The 16,369-nt window shown below is 52.5% G+C and overlaps 1 protein-coding gene across 4 annotated transcripts; it reads left to right on the forward strand.

Annotated features, from left to right (window-relative positions):
* The first annotated feature begins 359 nt into the window (after positions 1-359).
* On the forward strand, positions 360-16,116 carry ACAP1 (ArfGAP with coiled-coil, ankyrin repeat and PH domains 1). 4 transcript variants are annotated; one of them, XM_003416891.4, is made up of 22 exons: positions 366-838; positions 1,403-1,460; positions 6,678-6,797; positions 7,006-7,059; positions 7,144-7,202; positions 7,789-7,972; positions 8,105-8,149; positions 8,259-8,354; positions 8,452-8,526; positions 8,618-8,727; positions 9,803-9,854; positions 9,962-10,062; positions 10,393-10,516; positions 10,617-10,828; positions 11,445-11,514; positions 11,635-11,729; positions 11,835-12,004; positions 12,821-12,993; positions 13,632-13,741; positions 13,825-13,935; positions 14,514-14,563; positions 14,862-16,116. In XM_003416891.4, exons 1-22 carry the CDS (start codon positions 786-788, stop codon positions 14,960-14,962), a joined length of 2,223 nt encoding a protein of 740 aa, XP_003416939.1. In that variant the 5' UTR covers positions 366-785; the 3' UTR covers positions 14,963-16,116. The 4 variants fall into 4 exon arrangements, with proteins under 4 accessions (XP_023412166.1, XP_003416939.1, XP_023412167.1 ...); XM_023556398.2 differs by lacking the exon at positions 6,678-6,797 and having other exon boundaries at positions 360-838; XM_023556399.2 differs by lacking the exon at positions 14,514-14,563 and having other exon boundaries at positions 367-838.
* The last annotated feature ends 253 nt before the right edge of the window (positions 16,117-16,369 follow it).

Raw genomic sequence — 16,369 nt, forward strand, 5'->3', positions numbered from 1 at the left:
ACAGTGGAAAGTGTAGCCAGCTCGGGATGGGGTGGGGGCAACTTTTTCTGTCCTCACCACCCTAAGCGTGCACAATAAAGAGAGAACAGCAGGAGTCTGGGTACTGTGAATTGAGTGCCCAGGCTTGGCCTGGTTTCGTTGGCAAGGAGAGGGGAGGAGGAAGGGAAGTTCACACACAGGAAAGCTTGAGCAGGGAGAGCAGAGAAGCAAGCTTGGAGCAGCCCAGGGCCCTGGACTCCACAGAAAGCTAGGAGCCCAAGGAGGCCCAAGCTGCAGTTGGATGGTGTGGACTGGTGTGTTTACTTTAGTCCATCACAAATATACTGGTGTCATTATTAATTCTTACAATAATTCTGGAGGTAGGGGTTCTCATCCCTGGCTTCCAGATGAGGAAACTGAGGAACCAGCGAGCTTGCCCAGGGCTACACAACCTCTGAGTGGCAGAACTGGGATCTGCTAGGCTCCAAAACCTCATCCACTAAAGGAGAAGCAGAGAGACTAGGGCCTGGTAGGAAGGTGACAGCAAATAGCCTCTGAGGGCGGGCCTGTGGCTTCTTTGATCTTGGGCCCCTCTCTGCCCTGGCCCCGCCCCTGCCCCTCCCAGGCCTGCCTAGAAGTGTGGGGTAAGAGCTCCTCCTAGGATACCCCTTCACCTCGGGGAAAGAACCGTGCCCCCCAGGCACTACTCAGGAAAAGACCCTCCCCTGCATCACCAACTCCCCTTCTGGATTACATCCCCACCTGCCTGCTTGGCCTCCAGGGCCTGTAGCCCGCAGCAGCCTGAGATGACGGTCAAGCTGGATTTCGAAGAGTGTCTGAAAGACTCACCCCGGTTCCGGTATGTGCAGGACTGGAGGTGGGGATGGCGGTGGGGGGAGAGGGCAAGGTCCACATCCCCCCTCCACCCCCACCACACACACACACAACATTCACCGCCAGACCTCCTTCCAGGCAGTAGGCCTCAAAGGAACGAGAGAGTTCGTATGCCCAAGTGGTACCTCTACTATCAAATCTAGCTACTCCAGTGCTCCCTGCTCCCTGCCTGCTCCTCCTGGCCTCTCCAGCCTCCCTCTCACCCCCAGAACTGGCATTCCCTCCTCCCTCTCGATGGGACCCCTGCCCCTCCCCCAGCACCTGCTCCGGGGCGGTTAGCAACTTCCTGCCTTCGCCACATCCACCCATGTCTACCCTTCCTGCTCTGGCCTGGGCGGCAGTAGCTCCTAGACTGTGTACTCTGTATAGAGTGTGCAAGCAGGAGAGGGCAGGTGGGGGGGCCTTCTCAACCCAGCAGCTCTCTCTGACTGCACCCACCACCCCACAACCCCAGCCCCCAACCCCAAGTAGGCTGGCAGACCAGATGGACCCAAGCTCTGCTCCCGTGACCCCAACCCTCCTTTCCCAGAGCCTCTATCGAGCTGGTGGAAGCCGAAGTGTCAGAATTGGAGACCCGTCTGGAGAAGGTGATCCTGACAGACAAGATCCCAGGAGCAGAATGAGAAGGAGAGAGGGGCAGCGTGAGGATTAGAGGGGGCAGAGCTGGGGGAGAAAATTGGTAGGGACTGGGTTTCAGGAATTATTGAATTATTATTGTGGGGTAGATATTTTGGGGTCTACAGAGAAGCAAAAAGGTGGTTCTGTGCCCTTGAGGAGCTCAGGATCTTGGGAAACAAAGATTCACTGTTCAGCTCTTAGCACCCGCATCGTGCCAGGCCCTGGGTGTATGTGGAGGGCAAGACCATCTCTGCTGTGAGGGAGCCCACAGACCGACTGGATAGAGAAACCAGTGAAAGATTTAAACACAGTACAGTAAGGCCTTTCTTGACCACTCTTTATAACACTGCACTCACACACACCACACACACCACACACACATACTCCCATCCCACCTTAAAAAAACAGTTGCTGTCCAGTTGATTCCGACTCGTAATCCCATGTGTATCATAGCAGAACTGTGCTCCATAGTGTTTTCAATGCTGATTTTTCAGAAATAGATCGCCAAGCCCTTCTTCCGAAGAGCCCCGGGTGGTCCCAAACCTCCGACCTTTTGGTTAGCAGCTGAGTACGTTAACCGTTTGTACCACCCAGGGACTCCCATCCCCTCTTACTTTGCTGGGTCTCTGTAGCACTGAACCCTAACCGACGTGTTATGTGCTTACTTGTTGTATTAGTTTCCTATTTCTATTCAAATTGTCACATGTTTAATGGCTTAAAACAACACAAATTATCATCTCACAGTTACTGTGACTTAAGAGTTGGAGCAGACTCACCTGGGTCCTCTACTGACGGTCTCACGGGCTGCAATCAATGTCTTGCCCAGGGCTGGAGTCTCATCTGAGGCTTGGGGTTTTCTTCCAAGCTCATGGGATTGCTGGCAGAATTCAGTTCCTGTTTAGGACTGAGGCCTTCATTTCCTAGAGGTCACCTGTAGTTCCCTGCCACGTGGTTCTCTCCCTGGCAGTTCTCATCATCGCAGCCTGCTTCTAATGTGTGCTAGCAAGACAGAGTCAATATATGTCATAATGTAATCACAGAAGTGACATTCCTCATCTTCGCCACACTTTATTCATTAGAAACAAGTCACAGTCCTGCTCACGCTCAAGGGGAGGGGATTATACATGGATGTGACCTTACTGTGTGGGTCACTTTAGTGTGTGTCAGCCACAGTTACGTATTTGTTTTCTTGTCTGTTTTTCTCCACTGGAATATAACTGCTATGAGGACAAGGACTTCCATGTTTTGTTTTTTGCTTAATCCCGAATGCTCGTACCAGGTCCTGACAGCTAGTACCCATTGCCATTGAGTCAATTCTGACTCATAGCGACCCTATAAGACAGAGTAGAGCTGCCGTACAGGGTTTCCAAGGAGCGGCTGGTGGATTTGAACTGCTGACCTTTAGGTTAGCAGCTAAACGAAACCACTGCACCATAGGTGCTAGTTAATATGTACAGAGGGAACATTCAACGAGCACAGGATAGGACAAGTACGAACAGAAAATACTATAGAATTTAATACCAGCCACATGGAAAATTCCGTGAGCCAGACAGTGCGTGCAGTAGAGTTTCTGGGGTGCTCTGGGTCCAAGCAGATGGGGCAGGGCAGGGAGAGATATATGGGAGTAGACAATGACAAACACTGTAAAGGTGAAGCTGACACTGGCCTTGGTGACAGGCTGGGAGGAATGGACAGGGGGCTTATTCTGGACATGGACCATGGCAAGCAAAGAGACAGAGCTGAGAATACACTGGGTGTGTTTTGAAAACGTGGGAGACAAAGATAACATGAGAAAACTACAGGCCAATATCTGTTATGAATACAGATAAGAAATCCTCAACAAAATATTAGCAAACAGAATCCAGTAGCATATTAAAAGAGTCATACACCACGACCAAGTGGAATTTATTCCAGGAATGCAGGGATGGTTGGAACAAAGGACAAGAACCACATGATCATCTCTATGGACGCAGGAAAAGCATTTGATATAATCACACCCTCTCTTGATGAAAACCCTGAAGAAGATTGGAATAGAAGGAAAATTCCTCAGTATGATTCAGGCCATATATGAACAGCCAGCACTATATTTAATGGAGATAGACTGAAAGCTTTCCCCTTGAAACTGGAAACAAGACAAGGGTGCCCTCTCTCAACACTTAAATTCAATAATATATTAGAAGTGCTAGCCAGAGCAATAAGACAAGAAAAAGAAATAAAAGATACCTAGATTGGAAAAGAAGAAGTAAAATTATCTCTATTCATAGATGATGTAATCCTATATATAGAAAACCCAAAGAGTCCACAAGAAAACTTTTAGAGCTAATAGAGGGATTTAGCAAAGTTGCCGGGTACGAGGTCAAACAAGTATCAGTTGGGTTTCTATACAACAGCAATGAGAAACCTGAAAAGGAAATCAGGGAAACAATTCCATTTACAATAGCATCTAAGAGAATAAAATACCTAGGAATAAATCTAACCAAGGACATGAAGGACTTACACAACAGAAACTATATAACACTGCTGGAAGACATTAAAGAAGACTTAAATAAATGGAAAGATCTTCCATGTTCATGGATTGGAAGACTTAATGTTGTTAAGACATCAATACTACCCAAAGCAATCTTTAGTTTCAGTGCAATCCCTACCAAAATCCCAACAGCCTTCTTTGCAGAAATAGAAAAACCAATTCTCGACCTTATATGGAATGGCAAGAGACGCCTAATAGCTAAAACAATCTTTAAAGAGAACAAAGTATGAGGACTCACACTTTCTGATTTTAAAACATACTATACAGCTGCAGCAATCAAAACAGCCTGGCACTGGTATAACAATAGATAAACAAGTGGAATAGAACTGAGAGTCCAGAAATACACCCACACATCTGTGGTCAACTGATTTTTGACAAGGGTGCTAAGCCCATTCAGTGGGGAAACAAGAGTCTGTCCAATAAATGGCGCTGGGAAAATTGGATTTCCACAGGCAGAAAAATGAAGATCCATGCCTCACACTATACACAAAAACAAATTCAAAATGGGTTAAGGACCTAAATGTGCAAACTAAAACCATAAAATCCTTAGACCAACAAGCAGGGGCGATGCTGTCAGGCCTAGCTTTCAACGATGAATTATGTAATAACAAAAGACTAAGTAAATGGGACCTCATAAAAATTAATAACTTTTGTTCATCAAAAGTCTTCACCAAAAAAGTAAAAAGACAAACTACAGACTGGGGGAATATCTTCAGAAGCCACATATCCAACAAGAATCTAATAAAATATATACAAAACTGCAACAACAACAAAAAGCAACCCAATCATAAAATGGGCAAAGGACTTCAATAGACATTTCACTAAAAAGGACATTCAAATGACCACCAAACGCATGAAACAATGGTCAGCGACATTAGCCGTCAGAGAGATGCAAATCAAAACCACAATGAGATACCATTGCACTCCAACTAGGATTACTAAGACTAAAAAATAAACAGAAAATAACAAACGTTGGCGAGGATATGGGGAAATTGGAGCCCTTATCCTGTTGCTGGTGGGAGTGCAAAATGGTATGGACATTGTGGAAAACAGTGTGGTGGTTCCTCAAAAAACTAAAAATAGAACTACCATATGACCCAGAAGTTCTACTCTCATGTATATACCCAAAAGACTTGAAAGTGGAGACTGGAAAAGAGACATGTACACCAATGTTCATTGTAGCACTGTTCACAATAGCCAAAAGGTGAAAACAGCCTAAACACCCATCAGCAGATGAGTGGATAAACAGAATGTGGTACATACATACAATGGAATACTACTCAGCCAGTGGGAGAAATGAGGTCTTGATGATACATGCTACAGTATGGATGGAGCTGGAAGACATTATGCTGAGCAAAATAAGCCAATCACAAAAGGACAAATATTGTATGACTGACTTCACTTAAATAAAAATAAAAGGCAGATGTATAGAGAACAAAGTTTATTATTGGTTACTAGGGTCTGTATGAGTTGGAATCGAACTGATGGCAACAGGTTTTTTTTTTTTTTAGGGGCAGGAGGTAGGGGGAAAAGAGGGATTAATTGTGATAGAAAAAATCACATTGATTAAGGGTAGGGCTGCATAACTGATTATTGTAATTACTGTCATTAAGTTGTACACCTATAAAAATTTGAATTGGTAAAACTTCTATGATAGATATATTAAAAAAAAAAAAAAACAGTAGCTATTGAGACTGTTTATGTACATCCAAATACCTCATGGTATTTGGTTCCTTGGTTTGTAGGTTTAAGGTCATGGTTTCATGGGACATCCCAGTTAATTGGCCTGATAACACGTTTAGTGCTTCTGTTCTACCTCCTAGTTTGTTGTGTAGTGCCTGGGGTCTTAAAAGCTGGCAAGCGGCCATTCAAGGCACGACAACTGGTCTCTACTCACTGGAACAACAGAGGAAGGAAGAAGGAGAGTCAGGAATAAAAGAAGGATATAAAATGTGTAGCTAATTGCCTCCATGAACAACTGCCTCCTTCGTCATGAGACCAGAAGATATGGATGGTGCCCAGCTACCATTACTAGAACAATCCTGATCAAAAGGGGGAAAGTGCAGAACAAAATTTCAAATTCTCATGGACTCTAGACTTTCTGGGACCATGGAGGCTGGATGAACCCCTGAAACCGTTGCCTGAGATAGTCTTTAAACCTTAAACCAAAAATATCCCCTAAAGTAATCTTAAAACCAGACAATAATTTAGCTTAACTAGTAACAAAAAGGTCTGCCTTAGCATTATGCTCTGTTAAGAACTATCTGGGATCAAATCGACAACAGCAGCTTGAAAGATAGGAAACTTAAGGGGCAATGAGTTTATGTTAATGAGGGAGAAACAACTCAGAAAAGGAGAGTAAGAATGATTGCACAACCAACTCGAAAAATGTAACCAGTGTCACTAACTTGTACATATAGAAAGTGTTGAATGGGTGTTTGTTTTGTTGTGTATATTGTCAACAACAACAACAACAAAATAAATAAAATTTAGAAGGAAGAAGAAAACCTGGGCGAGCTGGACTGAGCTGGGGAGAAGCGTAGATGGGGTTTGAAAGAAAAGGCACGGACATGGGGGTGAGGAAGTGGCACGGGATGGGGGCCTAACTAGGTGTGGTGACAATCAGCACAACTCCCTGTTGCCCTTTGTTGCTTCCCAGCTCCTCAAGCTGGGGACCTGCCTCTTGGAAAGCGGGCGCCATTACCTTGCTGCCGGTCGTGCCTTCATTGTTGGCATTTGTGATCTGGGCCGCCTGGGTCCACCAGAGCCAATGATGGCGGTATGTGGAGGGCTCCAATCAGGGTGGGACAGGGTAGGGGATGTAAAGAGGTCCTGTGGACCAGGAAGGTTGACTTTGGGGTTTGCATGATCCAGGCCAGAGCAGAGCTGGGGCTGCTACCGGAGTCAGCCATGGCAGGCTGGGTCTAGCATTGGGAGGGCCACACTGCCCCATGCCTGGTTCTCTCTCCTTGCCTCTTCCCACCTAGGAGTGTCTGGAAAAATTTACCGAAAGCCTGAACCACAAACTGGACAGTCACGCGGTGAGTGTGAGGAGGTAGGGCTGGTGGGGGAGCCAACGTTGTCTGTGGTCCTGACCCCCAACCCCAACTTCTGCTTCCTCTCAGGAGCTTCTAGATGCTACCCAGCACACACTGCAACAGCAAATCCAGACCCTGGTCAAGGAGTGAGTTGGGAGGGAAGGGGGCCTTCTTTACCAGAAACCAGCCCTCCAGCCCTCTTCCCATTGCCACAGAGTCTTCCCAGAATAAAGGAGTTGGTCCCCTTGAAATCATATTCCATCACCACCTCTTTCCCAGATGTCTATAGGATGTAGATTGAGAATTCCAGGTGGCCTGACTTCTGTCTCCGCCATCCCGAAGATCCCCTTGGATTTTAGTTGTAAATAGGCTAACCGAGGGCAGTGGTGGTTCCGTGGTAGAACACTCACCTTCCATGTGGGAGACCCATGTTTGATTCCTGGCCGATGCACCTCATGCACAAGTTTCACCAGAGTTTCTAGACTAAGAAAGACTAGGAAGAAAGGCTTGGCAATCTAATTCGGAAAATCAGCCAGTAAAAACCCTATCAATTACAATGGTCTGATCCCATCATGCATGGGATCACCGTGAGTCGGGGGTCAACTTGATGGCAACTAACAACAACATAAATAGGCTAACTTAAAGGACTTGAGCGGGCCTTATCCTGGGGTTTCTCTGTAGCGGCAGATGGGTGTATCTGTGATTCTGTATTATCCTCCCCGCTACCCCCAGAGGTCTCCGGGCTTTCCGAGAAGCTCGCCGAGATTTCTGGCGGGGGGCTGAGAGCCTGGAGGCTGCTCTTACCCACAACGCAGAGGTCCCCAGGCGTCGGGCCCAGGAGGCAGAAGAGGCAGGCGCTGCTCTGAGGACTGCTCGAGCCGGGTACCGGGGACGGGCATTAGACTACACTCTGCAGGTGCCTACCCTCAACCTGTCCCCCCGGGTGCCAGGGCCTCAGGTGTCAGATCAGAGGCCGGGGCAGTCCTGATGTATAGTGGGAGAGGTGCTCTGTTTTCCAGACTGACCTGAGGTGTTTTTGGGCCCTTAGATCAATGTGATTGAGGACAAGAGGAAGTTTGACATTATGGAGTTTGTGAGTTGCGGTGGCAAGGGTAAAGGGGGGAGGAGCCTGTAGACAGAGAGCAGGGGGGAAGAGAGAGAGAGGGGTCCTTCCTCAGCTCTACCCTGCCCACCACACCCAGGTGCTGCGCTTGGTGGAGGCCCAGGCTCTCCATTTCCAGCAGGGCCATGAGGAGCTGAGCCGGCTGGGACAGTATCGAAAGGAGCTGGGTGCGCAGGTAGCAGGAGGTGGAGGGAGGTTAGGGGCTCTGAGATGACTCTCCTGGCATAGCTGGGGAAGGCCGGAGGAGTCTGAGATGTCTCTCCTATGGCCAGTTGCACCAGCTGGTCTTGAATTCAGCACGAGAGAAGAGGGACATGGAGCAGAGACACGTACTGCTGAAACAGAAGGTGAGGGGCTGAGACTGCTGACTGGGGCAGACAGACTTATGGCCTTGTTCTCTGCCCAGCCCACTTGCCCTCTGACCCTCTTGTTCCCCAGGAGCTAGGTGGGGAGGAGCCAGAGCCAAGCCTAAAGGAGGGACCTAGTGGCCTAGTCATGGAAGGACATCTCTTCAAACGTGCCAGCAATGCATTTAAGACCTGGAGCAGGTGGGCAGAGGGTACTCAATCAGTCAGTCCCATCAAATTAATTTTTTGTTTGTTTGTTTGAGTGGTTATAGGATGCTAAGCACAGCAATGAAAAACAGACAGAACTCTGTCTTCATAGAGTTTACATTTCATCAGCAAGATAGACAATATAGTAATTAGATAATAACATATTATGTTAGAAGATAAAAAGATAGTGCCATAGAAAAATCCATTGTCACTGAGTCGATTCTGACTTATAGTGACGCTATAGGACAGAGTAGAACTGCCCCATAGGGTTTCCAAAGAGCAGCTGGTGGATTTGAATTGCCGACTTTTTGGTTAACAGTCAAATGCTTGACCACTGTGCCACCAGGGCCCCAAAGTAAGGTGACAGGGGTGTGAAAACCTGGGATGGATTGCAATTTTGAATAGGGAGTCAGTGTAGGACTCATGAGAAGGTGACTTCTGGGCACAAGCTTAAAGGCTACGTGGGGAAAGTATGTCCTAGGCCGAAGGACAAGCCAGTACCAAGGCCCTGAGGTGCCTGGAGTGTTAGAGGAACAAAGAGGAAGCCGTGGGCCTGGGCAGAGTGAGGGAGAAGGAAATAGTAGGAGATAAAGTCGGAGTTAATGAGGGTGTGGATGACTGTAGGCTCTTGTAGCCTTTGTAGGGACTTGGGCTCCACTCTGAGAGCACTGGGGACCCACTGCAGGATTTGGAGCAGGATAGTAACATGCTCTGACTTGACTCCTTCCCCCTGCAGAGCCACTGCAAGCACATATGGGGCCTTCGTGCAAGTTAGAAAATTGAGCCCCTTCCCCAAGATACTTCCATCTGTCAAAAAAAAATTAGCGGTAGATTTTATTAGGAAAAGCATTTTACTTCATAAATCTATCAAAGCTGGATTGTCTAAGGTATGAATAGCCCTGCTTAGATGTCCACCCTTCTCTGGAATGTCTCATGGGATGTTCAGCCCACGTCTCTCTCCTCTCAGCAAGATCCTTATGGGGCAAAGGGCACAGCCTCTCTTCTGGCCCTGTCCCAAGCCTCACCCTGATGCTCTCTGTCTCTATAACTCTATTTCCACCCTTTCCAGACGCTGGTTCACCATTCAGAGCAACCAGCTGGTATATCAGAAGAAGTACAAGGTGGGTAAGCCCAGGGCCCTGGATGCCCAGGCCCCAGGGAGATGCAGCCTTTGCCTGCCGCTGGCTGCATGGCTGTCCCCTGTCCCCTTTCTGCCACCTCCTGCCAGGACCCTGTGACTGTGGTGGTGGAAGACCTTCGGCTCTGCACAGTGAAGCTCTGCCCTGACTCAGAAAGGCGGTTCTGCTTTGAGGTGGTGTCCCCCAGCAAGTGAGTGCAGACCCAGGGGTGACACTCAAGGATTTGCCAACCTGAGAGCCAGAGCTAATCTCAGTGGCACCCTGGAGCAGGCTATCAGAGGCATCCGTGCAGCTTCTGGCATTACCCTTAGTGGCTGGTTTGTGATGGAGTCTAGGGGATGGTCGGGGTGGAGAGACCAGGATAACAGATGATATTTATGAGGATATTATCAATTCATACAGAAATATTTCAATACAACAGATACCAGTTGAGTACCAGCTGAATGTCAGCCTGTCCAGCCTGCCACATTGCTCCCCAGGCCTCAGTTGTCCTTCCCCATCCCTCACCCCTCTGGCCCAGGTCCTGCCTCCTCCAGGCTGACTCAGAGCGCCTGCTGCAGCTATGGGTCAGCGCTGTGCAGAGCAGCATTGCCACCGCCTTCAGCCAGGCTCGCCTTGATGACGACCCCCGGGCTCCAGGCCAGGTACCTTCACATGGGAGTGCAGGACAAGGCTACCCCAGGAAATGGGGCACTCCTTCTTGAGGGCTCCCTGACTACCCCCTCTACCCCTGTCTCCCCCCAGGCCTCAGGACACCTTGCCATAGGCTCTGCTGCCACCCTGGGCTGTGGTCCGATGGCCAGGAGCAGGGAGTCTGGAGGAGTTGGGCACGTGGCGGCCCAGGTCCAGAGCGTGGATGGCAATGCCCAGTGCTGCGACTGTCGGGAGCCAGCCCCGGAGTGGGCCAGCATCAACCTTGGAGTCACTCTCTGCATTCAGTGCTCTGGCATCCACAGGTCACCCCCCAAAGCCCTAAGCATGGGCCCCACTCCTTCCAGCTGCATACAGGCCCCCCAGATAGAGCCCATCGTGCAGACCCCTTGCCTTCCTACCTACCCTGCCTTCCTCTCTTAGATTCTGGTCTGTCACTGGGTGCCAGGCCTGGGCTGAGCCCAGTGGAACCCAAGATGGACCTAGGTGGGACCTCGGTGTGTGGGCTGGGGCAGGATTGGGGGATCCCTCATAGGAGTTTATCAGCTTGGTTGAAGGAGGATGGGGGAGCAGAAATGGAAAAGCAGAGAGAAGAGATTGTGAGCCTTTAGCAAGTCCATAAGATCCTCACTCGGACAGTTTGGTGGAAGGAGGGAAGGGGAATGGCATGGAAAGAATTGTCCAGACCCAAGTACCATGAGAGAAAGGAGGTGGCTGGAGAGGATGAGGGCCTTAGAATGAAATACAGGAAAAGAGGGAACAGTGAGCTCACAGGATCTGTCCAGAACCAGGTCAAGGCTACTCCTGGTCCAGCTCCCACCCCCCGATGCAGGACCTTGCTGCCAAATCTTTTCTGGAACAGCAGCAGCCTCCCCAACCCACTGTCCCACAGAGGCTCTGATTCCCACTCTGGCCCTCCAGGAGCCTTGGTGTCCATTTCTCCAAAGTCCGGTCTCTGACCCTCGACTCGTGGGAGCCAGAGCTAGTGAAGGTGACTTGGGGTATAGTGAAGACTGGGGCAGGGGGAAGGGGCACAAAGGGCTGAAGAGCCTTGAGAGCTCAGACACCCTCACCCTGTTTGTCTGTCTGCATCTGCTGGGGCCCCCTGAAGCTGATGTGCGAGCTGGGAAACGTAGTCATCAACCAGATCTATGAGGCCCGTGTGGATGCTATGGCAGTGAAGAAGCCAGGGCCCAGCTGCTCCCGGTGAGGCTGCAGGGTGGGGTGTGGAGCTGCTATCTGTTGGCTTGGATGGTGGTGAGGAAGGTCTGGGATGGGATGAGGGAAGACCATCTCCTCTCTCTCGCCCAGGCAGGAGAAGGAGGCCTGGATTCATGCCAAGTACGTGGAGAAGAAGTTCCTGACCAAGCTCCCTGAAGTGCGAGGGCGAAGAGGTGGCCGGGGGTCCCCCCGGGGGCAGCCTCCTGTGCCCCCAAAGCCTTCCATCAGGCCCCGGCCAGGGAGCATCAATCGGAAGCCAGGTAAATGGGTTAGTTGGGCAGTCGTGGAGGGCCTGCTGTGTGCTGAACCCCGCGCCAGGCCCTGAGGGGGTGCACAGCCTATGAGGCCCAGGCCTTTCCCTTGAGAACGTTGGGGACCAGACAACACCACCCCTGATCTTACAGGGGAAGTGTTTCAGGGTTACAGTGACGTGTGGCACTAGGAATGGAAGGAGCATGGGGCTGGGAGTAGACAGGAGGGCTCTGTCAACAGCCTGAGAAAAGGTGGAAGTGGGAATGAGCTCGAGGTCTCTAAAGGCCGTGGAGGGGGTTGTGAGTCTGGCTGGAGCAGAGGGAGTCGAGAGCTGAGGCTGTGTCAGCGAGAATCAGGTCACCCGTGACATCCCAGCCAGTCTGGATGGACAGGGTGAGGCAAATGACGCCACCTGTCCCCCACACCGTGGCGGCACCCCCCATGAACACCCACACTTAAACACTCACACACACGCCCGCCCAGCTCCACCTCCCATCACGGCCCCCTGCGTCATGAAGGCCTCACCACAAGTTAGCAGTGATCTAGCTTCACACTTGACTACTAACCTACAGGTTTGCTGTTTGAACCCACCCAGCAGCACCACAGGAGAAAAGCCTGGCAACCTGCTTTCGTAAAGATTACAGCCAAGAAGACCTTATGGAGCAGTTCTACTCTGTAACACATGGGGTCGCCATGAGTTGGAATCGAACTCAGTGGCAAGGGGTCTGGTTTTTATTCCGTTACAGTACCATGGATCCATGAGGAGGGTGTTCGTCCCACACTCACAGCTGATGTCCCCTAACAGAACTAAACCCTTCTAACAGAGCCCCCCTCTGATGACCTGGGCAGCCTGCACTCTGGGGCCCTGCTGTTTCGAGCCGCTGGGCATCCTCCATCCCTTCCCACCATGGCTGATGCCCTTGCCCATGGAGCCGATGTCAACTGGGTCAATGGGAGTCAAGAGAATGCCACGCCACTGATCCAAGCCACAGCTGCTGTGAGCACCTTACACCTCCCCACCCTGCCCCTCACCCTCCACCTGCTCCCAGGGATGCCCACACCTCACCCTCCACCTGTTCCCAAGGATACCCACCCCTCACCCCCCACCTGCTGCAAGGGATGCCCACCTCTCACCCTCCATCTGCTCCCTGGGACCCTTCCCCCTACCCCCCACCTGCTCCCAGGGATGCCCACCCCTCACCCTCCACCTGCTCCCTGGGACCCTCACCCCTCATACTCCACCTGCTCTCTGGGATGCCCACCTCTCCCCATCCACCTGCTCCCTGGTACCCCCACCCGGTAAAGAGTAATAAGCAATATGAACTGGTTGCTAAAAGTGCAAGTGTTGGAGACAGACAACCTGGGTTCGAATCCAGGCTCTCACCACTTACAGGAGACTCTGAACAAGTTACTAACCTGTCTGTGCCTGTTTCCTCACCTGTAACATAGGGTGTACTGCGGATTTAATGTATGAATACATATAAAGAGCTACAGCAGAGCCTGACACACTTAGCTGTACCCCACACGCCTGATTCCCACCGCACCCTGTGCACTGACTGACCCTACCCCAAAGCATCTTTAAATCTGCCTCCAAAGATGCCACCCTGTCTCTCCCTTCTTGACTCCTTGATGCAGAATTCTCTTCTGGCCTGTGAGTTTCTCCTCCAGAACGGAGCGAACGTGAACCAAGCGGACAGCGCGGGCCGGGGCCCGCTGCACCACGCAACCATTCTTGGCCACACGGGGTAGGGGCCTCAAGGATGGCGGACTAGGGGAGGAAGGCTTCGAAGGAGGTGAGCGCCCCGCTGAACCTGGCTCTGCTCTCTAGGCTCGCCTGCTTGTTCCTGAAACGGGGGGCTGATATGGGGGCTCGGGACTCTGAAGGCAGGGACCCTCTGACCATCGCCATGGAAACAGCTAACGCTGATATCGTCACGCTGTAAGGATGCCTGAAGGGGCGGGCTAGCACTTGGGCGATCCACATGGGGCGGGGTGACGTGGAGACCCGAGCGTGCCCGGCGGGGCCCAGGGAGGGGCGGGGCCAGCGCCTGGACCAGAAGCCTCCCGGTGCTGCCAGGCGAGAAAGGATGCTACCAGTGTGGACTGGGGCGTGTAGTAGGAAGGCAAGCGGGAAGGGGTCCGCGGATGGCGAGCTCATCCTGAGCGAGAAGCATCTCTCATGCATCAACACTGTTGTCAGGCATCTTTTAAGTACTAGATCCTGGGGAAACAGATGAGTGAAGCACAACCGAAACCAAACAAAACCAAACCCGGTGCCGTCAAGTCGATTCCGATTCATAGCGACCCTATAGGACAGAGTAGAACTGCCCCACAGAGTTTCCAAGGAACGCCTGGCCGGATTTGAACTGCCAACCACTTGGTTAGCAGCCGTAGCACTTAACCACTACGCCACCAGGGTTTCCAAGCACAACCCAGTATCCCTAAATGAAGGGATATGGGGTCGGGGAGCGGGTGGCTAGGAGAGTGGCATTCATTCTTTAATCCCCTTCCCTTCAGGCTGCGATTGGCAAAAATGAGGGAGGCCGAAGCGGCCCAGGGCCAGGCAGGTAAAGTACCCACCCCCAGGCCCAACACCGGAACTCCAGGTTCCCCGGTTTCCTGACCCCTGGTGGCCTGTCTGCGTTGATTGATTTATTAAACAAATATGTATTGGCTGCATTTGACGTGCCAGGCCCTCGAGACAAAAAAGAAACAGCAAGGGTGCTGCGCTCATGGCGCAGCGGTTCCCTGCACCCACGATCGAAGTGCGTGCTTGTAGCAGACCAGGCCTAGCTGTCCCGATCATGCTCTTCCGCCCTAGGGCCCAGCTGTCCGCCACCCCGACTCTTCCTTCCTCCCCCTCAGGAGATGAGACGTATCTCGACATCTTCCGCGACTTCTCCCTCATGGCATCGGACGACCCGGAGAAGCTGAGCCGGCGTAGTCATGATCTTCACACGCTTTGATCCCAGGCCTTCGGAGCCCCGCACACCCAGGCCGTCCCCTCCCCACCGCCGGCCCCGTCACCATTAAAGCCTCTGTGCTTTGCTCTTTCCTTCATAAGTAATTTATTGGGCGCCACCTTCGGTCCTGGCAAGGTGTTGGGTACTGCAGCCCCAGGAGTGCGGGGAGAGGATGCAAGTGTGCGGACTTGAGTCACGCAGCAGGCCCCGGGGAGGGAAGTGGGAGCTTCAGCCCAGCGCGAACGCAGGCGGCCGTGGGGCGGGGCTCTCGGGCCCAGGCGACGTGGCCAGGCTCGTCCCGCCCGAGAGAGGCCGCCTGCGTGGGGTGGGGGACGGCCTTCCCCTGGGTGGAGCTGGCGCCCGGCCGGGCTGGGATGGGGCGAGCGCGCTCCAGCCGCCCCGGCCCGGAGGCATCCCCGGAATGCCGCGGCTCAGCACCCGCCCCTCAGGAATCCCCCACGGGAGCAACCGGTAGGGAATGGCTGGGCCTCCGTCTTCTCCAAGTGGCGGGTTCGAGGTCCCGGCCCGGGCCAAGTTGCAGACGTGAGATCGTGCACACCTGGGGGCCGGCGGGGCCGTTGCAGCCACATCCGGGGAGACGCGCCTGAGTCACAGTCCCAACCCCACCCTCGCTTGCGCTCGCCTGTCCGGCCCGTTCGCCCCGTCCCTCCGGTCCGTGAGCCCCGGCTGCCACCTCCACCCGAGCCTCGCGGGCCTCGCGGGGGCGGGGGGCGGGGCGCCAGGGGCGGGGCTGTCCCTTAAAGGGCCCCCGGCCGCTGCCCTTAGGCCACTTCCTGGGGACAGAGAGGACCTCAGCGGCCGCAGCTTTAGCCGAAGAAGGCGACAGCGCCCGGGCCCCGAGACTGCCGGTTGTTTCCATCAGGCCCACGGACTCTTCCAGCTCGAGCTGAGAGCACCGTCGCCCCCCAGCCGCTACAGGGGCGGCTCCGCCATCCGTTCCCGTCAGCACAGCCTTCGTCCCTCCCCTGGGACCCTCGCCCGGAGCCCAGGCCAGGCCTCTGACCGGCCGCCGGAGCCCTGCGTGGACTCGCCCACTGCGACAGCGATCTGCCCTGGAACTCGGAAGCTGGGTCCCTCAGTCAGCCCTGTGCTCGCCACCGTCACCTGCTGGTTGGATTCCGGAAACCCATTGTCTGAAGACCACAGAAAGGAATCGCTGACCGCCCCAAATCGGATACGTCTGGACTGAAAACTCCCTTCCCCGCTGGCTTTGCTCTGCTCTTTTTATCCGTTCGTTCTATAAGCCTTGAGGAAGTTTCTGGGCCCTGAAACCACCCCCACCACAAAGTAGCTGGGGTGAGCCCCAAACCTTGCTGCTTGTACTCCAAGCGCCTGTGCCTCCAACCCGGCGAGTCTGAGCGTTAAAACCCAATTCTTCACACATCCTGG

This window comes from Loxodonta africana, chromosome 18 (assembly GCF_030014295.1).
Source record: "Loxodonta africana isolate mLoxAfr1 chromosome 18, mLoxAfr1.hap2, whole genome shotgun sequence".
Taxonomy (NCBI): Eukaryota; Metazoa; Chordata; class Mammalia; order Proboscidea; family Elephantidae; genus Loxodonta; species Loxodonta africana.

What these genes read in the sequence shown, in the direction of transcription:
- ACAP1 (XM_003416891.4), top strand. Translation starts at nt 786, where the DNA reads ATGACGGTCAAGCTGGATTTCGAAGAGTGTCTGAAAGACTCACCCCGG. An exon ending in AGTTTGACATTATGGAGTTT is followed by an intron (nt 8,150 to 8,258) that starts GTGAGTTGCGGT and finishes CACCACACCCAG; the next exon opens with GTGCTGCGCTTGGTGGAGGC. An exon ending in CAGTGCTCTGGCATCCACAG is followed by an intron (nt 10,829 to 11,444) that starts GTCACCCCCCAA and finishes CTGGCCCTCCAG; the next exon opens with GAGCCTTGGTGTCCATTTCT.